The following is a 20,616-nucleotide window of genomic DNA, read 5'->3' on the forward strand; positions in this document are numbered from 1 at the left end:
CGGCGATGATACATGGCGCAAGCATTAACTTCTTTTGTTTACTTAGAGAGAGAGCTGGATAATACATTTTAAAATCAACTCTAGAAATAGAGAAATATAATTAAATTCGTGAAACATTTAAAATATCTACAGTTCTATTAATATTTAAAATTATTTATTGTTCTATTTAATGTATAAAAAACACTAATTACCTCCAAGTTTCTATTCAGGAAATAACATTTTGAGCCGCTGGACAAATGTTGTTTCTGTTTTGTGTAATGAGAGGAGTGTTGTGACGAGGACATCCCCAGCAACTGTAATCCACTGTAATGGATATTCCAGTGACGCAGTTGCCTCCTGGAGATCCTAGGCTGGTAGAAGCAATAGTGGGACAGCTAAAATCAAAAGGAATATTCGATCAGTTCCGAAAAGAGTGTCTGGCAGATGTTGATACAAAGGTAAGTGCACAACGCAATGGCTACGAGACCACAGGAAACATTGTCTTAAATACATTTCAAAGTGTGTTCAGTGAATTTCCTCTTATAACTATTTTACACTTCCCAGTAATGAGTTCAGGCATGTCACTACCTAACTCGTAGCCTGTATGAATAGTGGCTGGAAATTTTCTCATCCATCACAATATGGTAATGTCTAATGGTTTTGGGTGTAAATTAAAGACAGTTACCAGGGTTATTCAGCCGTCTAATGAAAAATATGAGTATAATTTAAGGACAGACACTAAGATTATGCGGCTGCTTTAGGAAAATTTTATACTTTTATCCTCTTCGCCACTGATCAGCTCGTTAGCCGCTTGGGCGGTCGGTCACATCTCTGTTAGGCACTGTTAGCAAATACTAGGCATACACTGGGTCCTTGATGTATCTGAACCTGCTCCGGTGTTGGTCAAGTCTGGTCTTGATAGAGCTCACACTTGGTGCTGTCACAACGGTGCACCTCCAACTCGGCCCACCTTTCACGCTTCAAACAAGTAGCTGACTAGAGGTTCAGCAATGAGTTTGAGATATGTTTTATGTCTCTTTTGGTTCACTGAAATACAAAGTGTGTAAATGAGTGAATACTTAGGGTTCAATCGGTATGAAGGACGAATTTTTTGAGATGTGATAGAAGTATTTAAGTGGGTGAAAGGGATCAATAAAGGGGATATAGGTAAAGTTCTTATAATATCCGAGCAGGATAGGACTCGGAGCAACGGATTCAAGTTGGATAAGTTTAGGTTTAGGAGGGAGATAGGAAGAAACTGGTTCACAAATAGGGTGGTGGACAAGTGGAACAAGCTTAGCAACTTTGTAGTAAGTGCGGGAACTTTGGAAAGTTTCAAGAGGAGGCTAGATAGATTCATGGATGATAGAGAATGGTAGTAACTCTCGACAGGAGCTGCCATGCACAGGCCAACCGGCCTATTGCAGACTCCTTATTTTCTTATGTTTCTTATGATCATTGAACCATGATTCACATTTGTAACTTGTGCTTCTCCAGGTGATTTTGAATAGGATTTGAAATTATTGCTTCCAGCAATTTGCCTACAACTGATGTTAAACTGATTGGACAATAGTTCGAGGATAGTGATCTATCTCCCTTCTTGAAAATCGATATCACATTCTCTATCCTCCGGAATTCTGGTACTACACCCGTTTTTAATGATATGTTAAACAAATTTTTTCTTCCTTACATTCCTCTAATACTCTGGCAAATATCTTCGACCATTCTTGAAGCTGACAGAGATCTTTCCGTAGCTCTTCACAGTCTGTTCAGTTCTTAATTTCCCTGAATAACTTGGCATTGTGTGCAAACATTTGTATGGTGGAATGTACTGTATAGCTTCTGGCATGTCATTTATGAAACAAACAAACAACAATGGCCACAATACACTGCCCTGTACTGGGCAGTGTATTGAGAATTTTGGTCAAATAATCATTTTGAATAAAACTATAGTCATCTATAAAAAAAATTTCCCATGAATGAGAGGAACAAACAGAGCATTAATGTGGCAAGAACTAAACATTCTGGATGTCAATAGCTTCCTGTGCAAGTATTATTGTGACATTGTTAACTTAATAACAAAAGAAACTGAATTTAACCAACACTCGTCACTCACCGGTTAATTTTGTCTTGTTGTTTGCCACAGCTGCCTCACACTTGCTCTTTCTTCTGTATCACTTGTAATTTCACATCCATACTACTGCCTTTCCTGGCCACCTAGGCTCTGTTACAAATACTGTACTCAGGTACATGTCATTTTCTAGACATGATGGGCCTAATATATTGCAAAAAGGTAGAGAAAGTACTAAGACACGGGCCTGTGTGAGTTTTAGCAGGCAGCACTGTATATGTTGATTAGATGAACGCTGATTGGCTAAGAGGATGTAAACGAAGATGGTTGGAGATATGTTTGTTGGTTAATTTTATTTTTTAATGGTACAGCTTACTATTATATTTATTTAATAATTAATGTACAGTGCAGTAAATATTTTTTCTTTTCATGTTTATAAAGTGAATATATATTAGATGAGGCTCCTGTGCACAGTAATGTAGTACAGTACTGTATTGGCTTTTAAGAGTTTTTCTATGTAGGGTATTCCTTTATTTTGTTGCAATAATACTGTTGTCTTTAATTTATATTTCAGCCAGCCTTCCAGAACCTTCGCCAGCGTGTGGAAGGTCACGTAAACAAATTCCTAGAGAAAAGAACTTGGAAAAATGATATGAACAAGAATCAGTTGCGAGATGGTGTACGCAAGCATGTCAACAAGTAAGATCTGAATCTTTAATGTCCTTGTGATATGTGGAAGACTAATTTATTAAGAATGGAAAAGTCACGTAATGATTAACTTTAGTATTATCATGAAAATCTCTAATACTGTCAGTTTCAGAAGTTGTTTGTGTGTTATATATTGTCTTATCTTTGTAACTAATAAGTAATTGTTTGGCTCCCAGCTTGGGTATCCTGGACTCAGGCATAGATGCCATTATTACACAAGTGGTCAATCCCAAAATCAAGCCATTAATCCTACCCTATGTTGAGGACACAGTTTATACCTTTCTACAAATTGACAAGCCCAAGAGAGAAAGACAAGGTGGGTGTTCAGTTGTTCCTCTTGTAAATGTTATGAAACTGTTTGAAAAGGTTGGAGTTTTAAGGGTGTGAATAGTAGTTTACTTTACTTTGTCATTACAGTGGTTCCCTGGTTGATCTTAAAGTTAAGTATTGTGCTGAAGAAAAAAAAAGATTGAAATGCCTGTAATTTGAGAAATAGTGGTTGGGGTGTGAGCTTGTAAATTTTTGCCAACCCCTCTCTTTTCCCCAAATGTGAGTTTGATACATTTCTTTCTGTGCCCTAATGCCAAAAACCCTAAAACCATTTGGGAAAACTACCAATTGCCCTTCCTTCCCCATCACACCATTCCCCTCTGGCCCCACCTTTCTGGAGGATATTTTGATACATTAGTTAATATAAATAATACCATTGCAGGTTCACACTTTGAGTTGCAAGATGAAAGTATTCATTTACAATTTACTAGTGCGGCAGAGATCAAACCCAGCCTCCTGCCTATGGAAACTGATGTCATCTCATCAGAAGAGGACGATATTTTAGCTCGGGAATCCCCAGAGAGTGATCACAAATCCACTCCGAGTCCGGAAGATGAACTAAAGGTAAGATCCATGTTTGTTGAATTGTTGGAATGTTGGTGTTTCATAAAGTGAATTATCTTTAAACTCATTCCACTATGAATAAATGAGTTTCTCACCTTTTGTAATTTTGTAGACTTTTCAGCTTTTAACGACCCTTATAGATACATTTTATGGGTGCGTTGGATAAGGTGTCCAGCTAGATTTTAGCAGTTATGCAGTCTCTGGCTGGATATTTGTAGTTGTCTGGTATCCGGCCAGATATTAACCCCAGGTTATGGTCGAAGTTGGAGATGTTTAATTTATGTTGTAGTTCAATAAATTATATATTACGTAAAACAGAGACTAATCCATAAGGTAGATTAAACCAGTGAAAAAATAAATATTCACTTACTGTTTGGAAACTTTGCTTCATACACACTTAAGTATCTAATCATGCCAGTTTTGACAACCATTTTTTTAATGTTTCCAGTAAATTTATAAAGGTAATTAAGTCAGGAAATAATGGTACAATTTTGCTTAAAGCCATAAATTACTTGTGTACTTATCACATGATCATTAAAGCAGAGCCAATTTTAGAGAAAAATACTGTACACTTGTCTAGTGCACGTATGGTAGAAGAAAATTTGGGAAAACACAGTATTGTAGTATAGAAACTGTATTAGGACAAAGTAGAGAACCCAGTTTCATTCATGAAAATAGACTAGCTCATGATACATTCATAGATGCATGAATAAGTGCTGCCTTGAGTATTGAAGATACATTGTGGGAAATTTTAACATCTTTTGATTATCCGGTATCAAGCTGGACTGTAAAACCTGCTGTCTGGATCACTCCTGATATATACAAATACCATTGTATTAAAAGATTGTATTAGTAAACTGAGTCTTATGTTTCATATTTTTATTACAGCTTGAAGATGAAGATGCCCAAGATGGTTTTGAGTCTTATATTCCATATGATGAGCCTGACAATGCCCCGGACTTTGTCACAGCTCATGTGGAGAGGCTTCGCATTACAGACGACAAGGAGGATGTCAAACCTGTACCAACAGCTAAGCCTCCACTTGCCCTGTTTGATGACCAGTCACTTGACAGTATATCATCCAATTCCTCTGGTCTTACATTTTCAACACTGTCAGGAAAGGGTTCTCCTGGAAGTAGAAAATCAGCAGATAACATGGATAAGTCAGAGGAGAGCCCTAAGATGCAACAAGATGTGAGGTCCACAACATCAACTCCACTGGTTGATGAGAAACCTATTGATGATGAAGTGTGCCAGTCACCAATGGATTCTGAAACAATCAAAGAGTTTCAGACCTCAGAAACTAAGTTTTTGGATCCTCAATCACACAGTTTTGGCATCTCTACCACAGCTAAGACACCTTCACAGTCTAGTGTTGGGGCTGATAAAGATGATGAGACTGTTGTGTCTGGTGCAAGCTTAATAAGTCAAGATGATGACTCACTGGAGAGTAGAGGTTCTCTCTCAAAAGTCAGTATTGCTTCAGAGAAATCTGAAGTGGAAGAGAAGGTTAAATCTGAAAAATCAGAGGGGGAGATATCCTCTTCAAGTTCTGAATTTAGTGATAATGATAATAGAGGAAGACAAGAAGAGCGTGTACGTAGTGAAGATAAACATCATTCTGACACTTCACACAAGTCAAGCAAATCTAAGAGCGATCACAAGAGTAAACGAGACTCACACAGCCGTGAACGCGATAAGGAAAGAGAAAAAGATAAAGATTCACGACATAGTAAAGATAAAGAAAGAAAGCACTCAAAGTCCCGTGATGACCACCATTCTCATCGTGACAAGGATAAGAAACACCACCGAAGGGACAAAGATCATGATGGTGACAAGGACCGCTCTCGTAGTCATCATTACCAGTCATCTTCAAGTTCCAACAGGGAAAGTTCAAGTTCAAGCAAGAGTTCAGGTGACAAGGAAAAGGACCGTTCAAGTCACCAGTCGAGTGATAAATCAGCAGAAGGAAAAAGTAGAGGTGGTGATAATGTAAATGAAAAAGCAGAGAACAAACCCACCAACTCACTGGAGAGCAAATCAGATGTAAGTGAAAATGAAAGCACTGATGGTAAACCTGTCGATACGTTAGAAGGTACATCAGAAGACATCACTCCTGAGACAGATGGGAATAAGTCTTCCAACAAAATGGAGAACAAAAGTGAAAAACATGAAGTTAAATCCAACAACAAATCTGAGAGCAAGAATGACAAAATTGAGAATAAATCCAGTAGCAAGTCAGAAAACAAGACTGAGAAATCTGAAAGTAAATCTGGCAACAAAGGTGACAGTAAATCTAGCAGCAAATCTGACAGCAATAAAAGTGAAAAATCTGAAGGTAAATCTAGTAGTAAATCAGGAAGCAAAAGTAGCAGTAAACTGAATGGCATTGCAAGTGAAAAATCCGTAAACAATATCAACGGGAAACTGGATAGCAAGTCTAGTAGTAAGTCTGAAGGTAAATCGGACAGCAAGGTGCATTCAGAAAAAACGGACAAGAAACACGGGGGACACTCGAGCAGGCATTCGTCTAAAAGCAAGAAGCACGAGGGTGAGAAGAGCCGCTCAGAAAAGCACAGGAGCAGCAGTAAAGAAGATCGGAAGAGGAAAGAAAAGCGAGACAAGGAAGGGACGGATAGCAAACACTTAAAGGAGGAGAAAGATGGAAAGCGTGATAAGGCGGAGAAAGATAACAAACATGAAAAGGAAGAGAAAGTTGGCAAGCTTGACAAGGAAGAGAAAGATATCAAACATGACAAGGAAGAGAAAGATATCAAACATGACAAGGAAGTGAAAGACGCCAAGCACGACAAGGAAGAGAAAGACGCTAAGCACGACAAGGAAGAGAAAGATAGCAAGCTTGACAAGGAAGAGAAAGATATCAAACATGACAAGGAAGAGAAAGACGCCAAGCACGACAAGGAAGAGAAAAACGCCAAGCATGACAAGGAAGAGAAAGATAGCAAGCGTGACAAGGAGGTGAAAGATAGCAAGCGTGATAAAAGGGAGACGGAGGTAAAAGAAGGTAAACGTAGCAAAGATGGTAAAGATAACAAACACAGTAAATCCATTAAGGACAGTAAATCTTTAAAGGAGGAGAAAGAGACTAAGGTTGATAAGGATGAAAAACATGCCATTAAAAAACAGAAAGGTTCTTCAAAACAAGATGAAAAAGAAAATAAGAATAAAAACTTAATAAAGAATAAACCCAAGGAAGATCAGACAAAAAATAATCATGAAGATAAAGATTTGAAGAAGGAAAAAACTATTGAGAACAAAAAGGAGAAAAATAACAAAAGGAAATGTATTGACAACGATGAAAATGTTGATCTACAGGGCTTAAAGTTCAGTGATGACTCCTTAGTACTGGTGAATGATGATGGAAACTTATTGCTTTTTAGTTATGAGGATAGCGATGATAACCATAATGATTCACCTGAGTATCAACCTTCGAGCCCTAAAAAGCCTAAGCATAAACCTCAAGCTAAGCAGTTAAAAACTTCTTGTCTTGATACCATTGAGGCCAAACAGAACAAATCTGTAAAGATGCTTGGGAACAATAACAGAAAGACGACAGTTGGTAATGACTTTGAAGGTTTTGATGACTTGACATTGGATACAAGACTTGCTGATTATCTTCAAACAGTAAAAAGAGTCCCAGATGAAATGGATATGGAATACAGTGAATGGTTTGATGACGAAGATTTGCACATAGTAATTTACAAGGGTGATATTGACGATAAAATTGTTACAAGCACTTTCCTGTCGTGCTTGCAGAAACTTGGAGCCGTAGTAAAAAATGCCAATGGAGAAATTGAAGAAAAGGGTAAGTTTGACAAAGTGGAGGAATTGATAAAATCTCCAGACAAATCACAGAAAAAGATCAATGCACAAATACAAGGAAAACGGCGCAGAATATCTACCTCCAGCTCTACCTCCTCCAGCAACAGTTCTTCAGGGTCTCCTCAACACAAACGTGCCAAAAGAGACCATTTGACAAGAGGCGACACCAATCAGTTAGTTGAACAAGACCCTGTCATCGTGAGTGGGTTTGCTCTTCTCACACCAGAGGATGACGGCAACAGAACCTCAAGTAGAGATTATGGTAAGTCAAGATTGAAGATCTGATTTGGTGGACTAAAAGTACATTGTTGACATACAGTATTTTTTTTTGGAGGGGGGGGGTTAGTACTGTACTATACAGTATTTTCAGTCAGGGTAAGGAGCTAGAATCTTATACAGTATATGAGGCATTGATTAATGCAAGTGCAAACTCACCAAAACCATTTTTTAGAAAATAAGGTTTAAAGTTTGCACATATTCAAAACATCATAGAACCCCCCAAAATTCATCAGTCCTGTTCAATGAGGTTTCATTTTAAAGGCAATTTAATGCAGAATATAACTCGGAATAAATGAAGTGTGATGTATGATTTTGGTGCGCATGGACGTCAAATAATGAAATGGTGTGAAATTAAAATTCATGAAAATAATGAAATAATAAAGTTCTGTACACAAAACAATAAATTTATATTGTAATAAAGTAAAAAAAAACCAGTAAATGATGGTAACACACACACTAAATGATGCTTTTGCTCTGCTAAAGAACTTGGTAGCAGGGGGGGTAGGGTAGGTGGCTAGTAGTCTACCTGATCATCATCATCAGATACATCTTCCTCCGGGACGCCGAAAATAGAACGTAGCGAGCTTCTCGTTGGTCGGCACACTCCTTCCCGACATGCTGATTAGCTCAGGGAGCACGGCAGGCTGTGATTGGTTGCCGGGCCGCTGGTGAGTTCAACTTTGCTTTACTCACGCCAGACACTGAAATTACCACAGGCATCACAGAGATGCCGGGAGTTTTACACCATATGATTCAATGGGATTTTGCCAGTAAACCAAAGGCGAACTCGTCATACCATCTTGTATCATAGTAGAACGAAAATTTCGGAAATGAATGGTACAAGAAATGTATTTTCGCTCGGGTGGCGAGTTCGCCCTTGCATTATTCAACGCCTCATATCATTAAATGTGTATTAATTTTTTCCTGTATCAGAAATTATTTTTCTTAGTTACTAAGGATAACAAACTTGCTTGAGGTACGAAATGATACAACTCCAGAGATTTTTTTAGTATCAATATTGTAATCTTGGGCAGTTTTATTTAAGTTCAGATGTTCTCTGTATATTATTGCTCGGGAATTACCTGAGTGATAGATGACTCCATTAAAAAGGAAGAGAAAAAACATGAAATACCACTTATGATTTACCAAATTGTTCCTACATTGGGTTTGTTTTATTACATGGATTTCAAGAAAACTTCTAGAAAAAAATAAATAGCATATTTATAATCTAACCTGGTTCAGGTTCAGTGTATAGGATAAAAAAAAAAAGGGGGATATAACCCTGATTGTTGGTGGCTAGAACTAATACAGTGCAGAGGTCCACAAAGAATTGGCAGTGTGTTGGATCCAGCCCAAGAGACAATTTTAAATGGACCACAGCCACTCATTCAGCATGTCAACAAACCTCCAGTCATGAGAAACTATGAGCACAAAAGTATGTCAGAATACAACAATGCAACACAGTCCAATCAAGCGTAACCTAACAAACCGTTACCTACTCTAAATTTTAAATAATATGACATGTTTTAGAGATCTAAGCAGTAGACAAAAGTGTATTTTCCACAAAGCAGCTAAGAGTAGAAATCAGTGTTAAGGCTTTTTGTTAAGAGGTTTTGAGGCCCTGGAGTTAATGCAGTTAAAATTTAATGTAATATCCTCAGATTTCCCCAACTGTGTTAAAATACCCAAGTACAGTACAGCATAATACTTCCAGAATCTGTTTGAAGGTGACATTTGTGTTTCTTCAGTATGTCAATTGGAATTGGCAGACCTCCAGGCAAATGATGTTTCATGAATATCTTTAAATTAGAGCACAAATACCTCTGTTCACTACATACTTGTCAGGAAATCAGATGAGAAGCTTGTTGGGTCTGTAAAGTTCACATTTACAAAGCAAAATTGCTGCTGAAGCTTTACTGCTGGAGAATAAAGTGATGTTTTTGATGTAAAGCTGAGTTGAGAATTTGATTTCTTTTGCATAGTTAAACAGTTTTGCTTACCTTGCGGTTTAAATCCTGCGGTGATGTTGATCCTGGGCACTTGGTTGACAGTACTTCAGTACTGTATAAATCAACCACTACCATACATGTAATTAAATGAGGACTGCTTACAGTACATCTGGTACTGGAAATTGTAAGGCCATGGCCAGTAGGAGTTATCTGTTCTCCACAAGTGTTTTTTTTTTTTTTTACTCCCAGATAACTTATTTCTGAGGCTATTGCTAGATTGGATATTTAACTTTACCAAAATTTAATTACAGTTCATCATTATCTCATTATTGTAACTCCCAGCATCATCCACAGCACATTTATCCTAAATGCTATTGAACCTTGTTGAGAAAGGTTTACAGACAAGGAGAGCCTGGCCTCCACTAAAATTTATTCTGCTTATATTTATTAATAGCACTTAACTCAACTATAGTACTAATTTTAGTAGTTTAAAACAAACATGCATATGAACAACATACTGTATATACTTGTATTTATTATGAACACCAATGTTATGAACTGTATCAAGTGCAGTAAATATGTGTAAGCAATGTAAATGACACCGCTGGCCATGAGGAGAGGAGGACAGGCAGCTGGCAGTCACTCAATAGCAAACTGATTTTTACTCCTGTACAGTACGGTACTCGCATTGATTATACTTCTTTTTGACAGATTAAGATATCTATACTGCTATAATGTTTGATGGGAATATAAGGTGCTTTTTTTAACATACAGTGCAGTAGTTTTATCATGTCTTGGGGTCAATTTTTTCCCATAGAAGTGTACTGTACCTCCAGATTTATACTGGGTGTTTACAGGTAAATAAGTTTCTATATATGTAATTTAGAAATGTTTGAAACTTATTAGGAACACATCTATTTGGTAGAAGGGGCCCCAGGCCCCGTTGTGGGTCAATGACCTTTGTCCGGGTTGGCTATTCCCCGTAAAAAAAAAAGGCACAAATGTAAATCATGATCTAAATTGGTTTATCATGTAAATAAATCACAGACTTTGAGACTTTCCTCACTCTCCCTCCTCATGACTTTGCTATTTAGTGTTGGATGGCTAGAAATGAGAACAAATATGCACTCACATTTTCTCATCAGTTACTGTCTTTTATTAATTATTCAGTAAAGAATGTGTCCTGCTGTGATACTCAGCTTCTACAGCAAGGCCTCATATCTGATTTACTTCTCAGATACTAACATCACCCATCAGCAGCACATCTTTCCCTCCAAAAAATCACTTGATGCCTTGCTCTATGCTTATTCATGCATTCTGCTGCTCTGTTGGTGTCCATCCTCCTTACTTGTGGCGAGCCCTTCATCCTATATATCCCTCCATTTCTTTCATGTTATTCTCTTCTCTCTTCAGTCATCCACTTCACTTCTCATTCATCCAGTTTGTCTATACCACCTTAGCAGACCATGATCCACTCTTTTCCTAGTACGTATTTCTTTAACTTTAATATTTCCTCCTTGTATACAGGTTGTCCATAAAGTCATGCATCATAGGAAAATACATTTATTATAAAGCAAGTTATAACTTTAGAAAATTATTTCCTCCAATTTCAAAACATGTTTGTAAACAAAAAATCTGATTTCTTTGAATATTCCTCAACATTTCTGACCTGATGGAGCAGACTTCATCTTGAATTTGTCTTTTGAGGTGTTTCAAGTCGGCTATCTTCATCGAAAAACCCAGACAGTGAAATCCGTGGTATTTAATTCTGGGGATCTTGGTACCCATTCCACCACTCCTTTTTACATAAATAAATAGACATGGCCGATGCACGTATGATGTTTGACAATGGACACCCTGTGTGTCTCTTATCCTCAACATTGTGTTTTGCCCTTATAATGTTCTCAAGTACAGTACATCATTTCTGTTGTTTATGATTTTGTTTCAGATCCATATGATAATCCGGGTAATACATAATTAACCAGGATATCAGTCAATTGCCATTTAAAAAGTAACAATTATTGGATTATTTTAACCCAAAATGTGCCCTTGGACCACATCCTGTGTGAATTTCCCAAATCTCTTACATTTCAGCACCAGAGATCTGGGTATATTACTACATTCAGATTACATATTTCAGCAACCCTATTTTCTTTCTCTTTCATTCTTATTTTCAACCCTGTTTTCAGAAGTGGATTACAGTCAGAGAATTAGCACATATAGCCCACTCTCCCCAGCAAGTGACTCTTCAGCAGAGGATGGGAAAGCCAAAACTGGAGGTAAATACAATATGTAGTTTGTGTCTTTGCATATAATGACTTTAAAAATCTCAGATTGAAAAAAAAACTCATTATTTTCTATCTTAGTGCCAGTCTGATGCACACTATGTTGTGAGGAAGTCTATAACTTGGAAACCATATTTCCAGGGACCCAAGCTTTCGACTAGATTCTAAAAATTAAATAAATTAAAAACTAGAGAATTCTTCATCTTCATACCAGATTCCAAACGATACACTTGGCTAGAAGGTCCCAAAAGGGAAAAAGCAAGGAGTCTTTTGCAAACATTTAGGATAAGCCCTCCATATACCCACTTTGTTTGGTTTCACCAGAAAACAACACAACTGGATCAACCATCTTTGCTCCAATCACACAAACCTCAAGATCGAAAGCTCCTTCTCTCTGCTTATAATGGAAGCTAAGTGCTGCCCCCAGGTATAGCACTATTTTCATGTTGACTGGTGGACACAGTTCTAGGTGTTAATTTTGTGTTTAGTTGAATTTTGTGGTACAGTACATGTTACAAGAGTTAATATTTATTAAGAACCTGGTACAGTAGGTACTGTATTTGGGTTGGCTGATTTGTTTGGTGTGTGGGGGTCATCACATCTGAGCAATATGCCTGACACTAGTTGTATTAACTCAAATCAGCTCATCAATAGATAATTTTACCCAGATCTGGGTGTCTTGCTCAAGTCTTCTATGGTGCTCTGGTGTACAGTAGTTCAATAGGGGTCTCAGGATAAGTCCTGTTATGAACATTAGTTACACAGGGTATCTTCCTATGGGATTTGTAGGATCTACTTACAACATTCCCTCTAAAAGGGTCATTGGGTGTCCCCTTGTTTCCATATGAGCTAATGCCCACTGAAAACATTGCCCAAACTTACTAGGTTTGTTCTAAGCCAGTTGTTTCCAGGTAATGGTTAACAAGGGAGTTTTCCCTCTGGTAACTGTTCTCATTGGATCATTGTGTTTGTTGGCTACTGTACTCTTGTTGCAAGTGAGGTTGTTTATATCTTACTTGAATGTCATTATAAGAATATTGCTTTTAAGATTTAGTAAAAGGGTTTCATTAATATCAATGAACCATTGGGTAGGAACTGTGTTTTGCCATTTGCACAAAGCATGTTTTTCTTTGAATTCCTTGACCTTAAAACATGTGGTAAAATTCTTTGCCATATTTAAAGCATAGGTTGACAACTGAAGCAGATTTGCACATTCCTTTGGGAGAGAAGCGGGCACTTGTGTACCAATAACACAGAGTGAGAGTTTTTATCCAGTAGAACCTCTCATGTTTGCATATCCATAGACCCAACAGTCTGGAAGCCTTGATAAGTTTACAAGCTATTAAGGGACTTAGAGCAAGTGTACAGTGGATCGTGGGACCATGAACTTAAAATATCTATTGTGTACAACACTTATATACTGTATGGACACAATGACCACAAACATACTAATTATCATGTCCAGTAAATGAAACGCCTTTATGATATAAGCAAGATACTACTAAACCTAAGGAGCTGCACCACTAGGGGTGACCCCATCAGAGAAACAGTTGAAGAGGCGGTTGGGTGTAAACAGGCTTACTGCCACTCTCCAGTATTTTCAGGATATAATATAATCAATCTCAGACGATTGTCATAAGAGAATTCAAATTCTTCTCTGTCAAGAATTATTGAAATTAGCCGAAGAGATTCATTTCTCAGACAAAATTGGAAATAACAACCCACAAAAAAATCACAGATTAATAACAAGGTGCTATTATGTTACGAGTGAATCATAACCATGAGCAACTTGAAGGTATACAGTACAAGGTTTACCATAAAAAAATAGATCCAAAAATTATATTATGATATACCAGTAAATTTTCTTTGTGGACGGATGCCTAGACATATGAATATTGCCCAACTTTTCCCTTCAACCATGAAATAAGAGTTTATATTTTAGTCCTTCATTTTTTTGTGTTATACCGTAAAATAGAATTAAACCTTTCAGTCCTAAGCTCGGTGTATTTTTGCTTACCCCAGCCTAATATTCCTTTTGGAAATATAATAAAATTTAAAGGAATGAATTGGCCTTTTACAGATTGCCATATACCACAGAACCATAAAATTATATTAATTAATCTTGGTTAGCTGCTGCTGTACCATTATGCTTCCTCAGTGATATAGTATGATAGTTTGGGCCACTGTGCCCTCCTAACATCTCCCTGTACTGTGCTGACTCAGGCTAAATCATCATCGTACTGTATTCCTCCATATCACTAATTTCTATTATAATTGCCCTTATTTCTTCCCACCTCTTGATGTAGAGTTGTAAGAGAAAGTGGGAATTTGGAACAAAGGTTTGAATATTGTCATCATCACACGAGAGAGGATGACCCTAACCCATTAGTGGTCAAGTATGGGATATTCCTTTTTCTGTTGAGAACATCCAGTATATCCAATTAGAGAATGGAAAGCAATACTCTATTATTATATGCTACTGTACATTAATATATTTATTAACATCTCTTACTGTTCACTTTGTTTCAAAACTGTACTGTATTGCATGCATTATTTTATAGTGTACACCCAGAGTTGTTATGAAAAACATATTTTGTGGCATCCTAGGACTTTTCTATCTTAGGGTTTATAATGGGAATCTATGGAAATATATGATCCAATCTAAAAAAAATTTGTTTACAAAGGGTTTTTCAGGAATGGAGCCCTTTTGTAAATTGGGAATGCCTGTATGTATTCAGTAAAAAAAAAAAACACATGCTATTATACAAAAGACCCACCAAGCACACCTTTTATCAAGAAACAGTAAACGAGTGTAGTGATATCTCCGTTAGCCGGAACAATTGGTGCAGAGCACTTCCGAGAATGAGAGATTTACGGGTAAAGAGATGACTATTCCTTGGGAAAGAAATTTCTGAGAAAATATAAATTCTGGCTAACGTAGAGTTCCGGGTTTGAGAGATTCCGGCTAACGGAGATATTACTGTATTACTGTTAATTTTATATGAAAATTTTGACACTATTAATTGATGAGTTCTGAGAAAGAGATTGTGATGCATATGTGTCTCAATAAATCATTCATTAGCACATTTTTTAAAAGATTTTTTTTAATTTTTACAATTGTTACATGTTTGTTGTTTTAACAATATGTATAGAATTAGTAGATAGATGGATGTACTGGGTAACTGATGCAAGATGGTGGTGGTTGAATACTCCACTTTTCAATAAATCATTCATTACTACTACTTATATGTATAATAAAATATTTGATGCATTCTTCAGTTTGGTATAAAAAATAGAATGTTTATCTTATTTAGAACACATGTTCTCAATAAAAGCACTCTATAAACACTGTTGAGCAGTAGTGTGAGCTGCTGTGAAAGGTGCTACCACTCCACCCAATTTGCTTTACTCATATTATTATTATTTTTTTTTGTATAGATATTTTTCATTGGGTGGCTTGATAACCTGTGCTACTGTCCTTAACTATTACCATCTAGGTTTTTAGTCAGCAGCCTCATAGCCCAAGGATTAACTTTTGGCATGTTAGATGCAGGGTGAGTTTTAGAGACATTTTAGGGGAAAAGAAGTGTGTCTTATACAGTATATCAATACAACTGAAAAGGTTAAAGCAGGAAAACAAAATTATATTAAGATATGGGACACAGGGACAGACTTTTCATATTGAGATTAAAACAGGTTTAGAAGTAAGGATGTTTGTTACATGAAGTGCCTCTAGCCTAGACATATGAATGCATGGCATAAGGAAAAATAATGGTTACATTTTATTACCAGACAATTAATTTAATATTGTTCTCATATAGAAGTACCAGTTGACTCCAATCCTGCTGTTGTCAAGTCAGTAGCTGTAGCTGCTGATGACGAGAATGTTAATAACTCTGCTGAGATTTTCAAACCTACTTCAACGTGGCCCTCTGAAGAGAGTAATTTATCGGTGTAAGGTATAATTTTATCATTGAGTATTCATGCATTGAATGGATCATAGTGTTTTGAAAAGATTCTAAAGGAGCTGCCTCTTATGAATCCTGTACAGTAAATGGTATATTCAGTACAGTGGGCCCTCGGTTAACGAACACATTTCGTTCCACAGAGTCGTTCGTTAACCAAATCCATTGTTTCAATGGGATATTGGGTAATTGGCTCCAGCCCACAGAAAAGTACATACAAATTAAAAAAAAAATGCAGTAAAGTACACTTACTTTGAGGTGTGTATGTAGAAGGTTCCTGGTTGATGATGATGATGGGAATTAGAAGTTGGGTGGAGGAGAAGGAAGAAGAGAAGGAAGTGGGGATGGAGGAGAAATCACCTTTCAGGGGACCCATGCTTGATGTAATAATTTCACCAATAAAATTTTATGTTCACTAGGTGTAATTCAAGATTATTTTATTTAAGTCAACATTGCACTGCGCTATATATTATCAATATGGTAACTAAATTTCAGAATGACCAATAATTTCAATGTAAAAATGCAAAAATATTCAAGACACCAACAAAATAGATATTCACTCCACTGTCAACAAAGCCACACTGACGCCTGGTAGCTGAGTCAAGCGGCTGATGGGCGCACAAAAAATAGTTCCCTGTACTGCATATATTATCAATATGTCAACTAAATTTTAAAATGACTAATAATTTTAATATAAAATACCCTGTTTGCAAAAATATTAAAGAGCACAACTTTCTTGATATTTACTCCACTGGAAACGAATGTAAACATAGAACTGATTACTTAATTGGCAGACTAGCCCATCATTTGATCAGCTGATGCTCACAAAAAATGTGTTGTTCGTAAGAATTTCGTTAATCAAAGTTTTGTTCGTTAACTGAATTGAAGATCCTTATGGGAGGTAATTCTTTCGCCGAAATTTAGTTAATCGAATCGTTCGTTAACTGAGGGACCACTGTACTTTAATAGCAGCTGAAGAGTAGGTTACTGTTTTGATGTATAACTCATGGCTGCACTCTAATAGTATTCCACATATTTAGTCATAATCTGCTGTGTTGCAAATTTATGGCCTTGTTTATTTTATTTTTTTATTTATTTTTTTAATACAGGTGTACCCTGTAACCAATGCATATCGGGACCGGGAAAATTCATTGGTTAGTGAATCAACTGTTAACAAAGCAATTAATCCCTTAAGAACATAACAAACTCTGGGGTTTAGAGACCGGCCACCCTCCAAAAAACTGCCATCTACCCTAGATATGTCTTTGTCGTGCACACTGTCAAGCAAGAAAATTAAGCAGACATATAAAGCAAGCATATTAAGCCTTAAATAAGCAATGTAAAGCATAAATTGAGACTTGTTATCCTGTATTAAGGATGGTAGACAGAGTCTAGGGTGGCAAGTTCAAGTCTCTGCCAATCTTTGCTGGTCCATCCCCACTCTTATCACATCACATCAAGCTGCCCCTCCAGCACAAGAGGAACTATCACTGGGGTGTTTAGGTATGATTGCATAACACACGAAGTTGGAAATAATGAAAAAACACGAAGTTAGAGTCAAATGGTAAGTGTAAACAAGAGCAAAGATGGCAGGAATGAGTCAGAGGCAGAGCTCTCTCGTGGCAAGAATTCGCATCACGCAACTGCCTGCCAAATTTTAAAACAGCTCTGCCGCTCCTCTCCTGATCGGCGAAACTTGTGGGATATTTCCCCGATATATAATTGTTCGTTATGCGAATCGGCGGTTATTGGGGCGTCGATTTTCAGGGTATACCTGTAGTTGTGTATCATTGTTATTCAATATCTTTATAAGTTTGGTTTAGCCTCCATCAGGTTATAGATTGAAGAAGTACCATGAAATTTTTCATCTGGTTATCTTCATTCACTTTTATGTGCTGATTCAAACTGAATTTTGTTGTTTGTGGTTATTTTTTTTCTATTAAAATATGTTTGGTTTCACATTACAGTATTGTAGTTTACCTTATTGTGGCAGTTTTGGAGTAGAGAACCAGTTAAGTTTATTTATCAGTGTGGGTGATCAAAGCGCAGTATAGTACTGCACAGTATTTCTATCATAGATTAAAAATATCGGTAATGCCATTTTATGCATTTCAATGTTACCATGGAGGTTGGTGCAGTGGCATCTTCCCTTGAGATTTATGGATTTTGTTAGTATTATCATATAATGGGTGTAAAATATTTGGTAAATATCTTGCAAGTAAAATTTTGAGTCCGTTCACTAAATCTTATTATGTGGCATGATAAGTTTAACTATCATGCTGTATTGAGCTTCATCAGTTGTTGTTTAATAACATACTGTTGTTGGGTCTTTGTTTACACTTTCCTAAGGTACAGTACTTTAGAGCCAGTGCTCTCTGTAGAGTGTCGGTTAGTGACCCTGGTGGTAATTCCCCTTACAAGACACTTAAAATAGCTTGGATTTACTGAAGGTAAAAATTAAATACTTTACTTACTAACAATTTGATTCAAACATACACACACACACAGACACACACACACACACACACACACACACACACACACACTCACGCAAACATGCACAAACGCCCACACAAATAAAACTCTTTAAATTGAAATTACCCAATAGTGTAGGTAGAAAATTATCTGATGCATACAGAAAAGCTTTAGTTTTAGGTAAATAGATTCCTATTTTCTAATAGGGACTGAATTAACAGGTTTCATGGGTCCTCTGGCAGTCTCTTACCACTTTTTAAGATATTCCCTTGCATATTAGTTTAATATCAAATGTGATGGTTGACAGCTGCAAAACTGATTTGGAATAACATTTTGGGTTCTGGGACATAATGTTGAAACTGGATACTCAAAATTTTAGTGATTAGAATCTCTTTAAAACTTGATCTCTGGCTCAGATATATTGATTTTAGCTCGAGTCGGAATGAACGGAACGTTTCTTTTATTTCATTTTGCCTCTCCCTTTGCCTTTCTTATCCTTAAACAACAACTTCTTGTATAGTTGCATTGTGTTCTATGTAGTGAATGATGTTGATGAAACATCGTCCCAAGTAGCATTTACTTTATGAGTGGCATATAATGACATTCATTTTTACTCTAATTGTCAGGTAAAAAAAGAATCCTTTTATTGGAAAACTTACCGGTAGTCATTCATTTATGTTAAGTTTTTGTTGTGACTGATGTGGACTTTAATAGTGCAGGTTGAAATAATTAGCTGAGTCCCGAATATATTATTATGTATAGACAAAAAGATGATGCATCCATTTTTATCCTTGGAAGAATGAGTGTTATACAAGAGGCTCGAGATCAGATAGAAGTACCCGACAGAGCTGATGTAACAATATACCTAAATATATAGTATTTATAAGTGTGATGTAAGCTAAATGTCCACCAGGAAGCATAACACCACACAAAATTGGACATGACAGAATTTTATGACCATTCTTTGGTCTCAATCAGTTATTATCTTGTAAGGTTGTATATTTTATTATATCTCTTGTCTTTATCCTTTAGGCTGTAGTGTAGGGTGGCCATTGAAGAACCTTTCCAGAATTCATGATCTCTTTACATTTCTGTAGATTCCTTCATGTATACATGGTTCTTCCTCCCACATGTATAGTACTCCATTCCTCTGTCTTTCCACCTCATTGTTGGTCTTCCGTAGTTTCTACCCACACTTAATTGACTGTTACACTGGTTTAGTAATTTTTCTTTACCTCCATTATACATGTCCAAACTACATCAATACTGTACTTCATCTACCACAGGTTTTCATATAATAGCTTGGTAAAACTGACATCCAAATAATTCGTTATTACTTGACCATTGTAAATGTAGGTTATTGATAAAGCAACTATTGTTGAACTTTTAATTTCCATCTCACACACACACACACTGATGAATGTTATATAGCAGCATCAGTCATGTAAATGAACAAACAAATGTAACACTATCACACCAGGAAATTTGAACATAGATTTTTATTTAATTTTTTAATAATGGGAAAAATAATCTTCCAATCTTTTTCAGGTGATCTTGTTAAGGGCTGATTAATTTGTTGTCAACATTAAATTTATAACCTTAAAATGGTTTGTGCTCTTCAAGGAGTAGTACTGAAATTTTTCTTGTACAGTAATTTAATATATCATAGGTAACAATATACATCCTTGTATCAAGAAGTATATGTCAGTTTTCATGAGTTATAATGTTCTCAGTTGCTCTTTTCTTCTGTTTATGCTATTAACACCGTATGTCAAAAGTTCATTTTTATTGTAGAATGTAAAAAGTGCTGTTTATTTTTTTCCTGTAATTTTTCTCTATGCTTTAGTCAGTGTGAGGATGTGGTAAAAATGTGTAATGTGTGTGCTGTATGTTGTGCTGCTTTGACTACTTTTGTAGTATCAGATATCTCAAGATTTATATGAGAGACTTGTATAGATTTACAGAGTTGTCAGTGGGATAGATGAGAAATTGAGGACATTTTATATACCTATTGCAAATTTATATTAGATGAATTACTGGAAAAAAAAAATAGCCATTTTTCTTTTTTTCAGGGTAGAATGTAAGTGGTATATGTTTGATCATAAAAAAATGTAAGATAGGATCCTGTTGGTAAAGAAATTTTACCAAAAAGTAAATAAAACCTTGAA

The 20,616-nt window shown here is 36.4% G+C and overlaps 1 protein-coding gene across 4 annotated transcripts; it reads left to right on the forward strand.

Moving 5' to 3' along the window:
- The first annotated feature begins 252 nt into the window (after positions 1 to 252).
- LOC121858255 (myb-like protein X) lies at positions 253 to 20,616 on the forward strand. 4 transcript variants are annotated; one of them, XM_042354558.1, is made up of 8 exons: positions 253 to 437; positions 2,625 to 2,749; positions 2,935 to 3,074; positions 3,471 to 3,652; positions 4,541 to 7,757; positions 11,913 to 12,002; positions 15,830 to 15,967; positions 17,083 to 20,616. In XM_042354558.1, the coding sequence occupies exons 1-7, from the start codon at positions 309 to 311 to the stop codon at positions 15,964 to 15,966; spliced, it is 4,020 nt and encodes a 1,339-aa protein (XP_042210492.1). In that variant the 5' UTR covers positions 253 to 308; the 3' UTR covers position 15,967; positions 17,083 to 20,616. The 4 variants fall into 4 exon arrangements, 3 of the variants coding, with proteins under 3 accessions (XP_042210492.1, XP_042210494.1, XP_042210493.1); XM_042354560.1 differs by lacking the exon at positions 17,083 to 20,616 and adding an exon at positions 12,333 to 12,435 and having other exon boundaries at positions 15,830 to 15,961; XM_042354559.1 differs by lacking the exon at positions 17,083 to 20,616 and having other exon boundaries at positions 11,916 to 12,002; positions 15,830 to 16,206.

Source organism: Homarus americanus, unplaced genomic scaffold (assembly GCF_018991925.1).
Source record: "Homarus americanus isolate GMGI-L3 unplaced genomic scaffold, GMGI_Hamer_2.0 scaffold57980, whole genome shotgun sequence".
NCBI classification, from domain to species: Eukaryota; Metazoa; Arthropoda; class Malacostraca; order Decapoda; family Nephropidae; genus Homarus; species Homarus americanus.

Bases quoted from the DNA above. Each gene is read 5' to 3' on its own strand.
- LOC121858255 (XM_042354558.1), top strand. From the start codon at position 309: ATGGATATTCCAGTGACGCAGTTGCCTCCTGGAGATCCTAGGCTGGTA. The intron at 2,750-2,934 runs GTAAGATCTGAA...TTTGGCTCCCAG, and splicing joins GTACGCAAGCATGTCAACAA to CTTGGGTATCCTGGACTCAG. The intron at 3,653-4,540 runs GTAAGATCCATG...TTTTTATTACAG, and splicing joins GTCCGGAAGATGAACTAAAG to CTTGAAGATGAAGATGCCCA.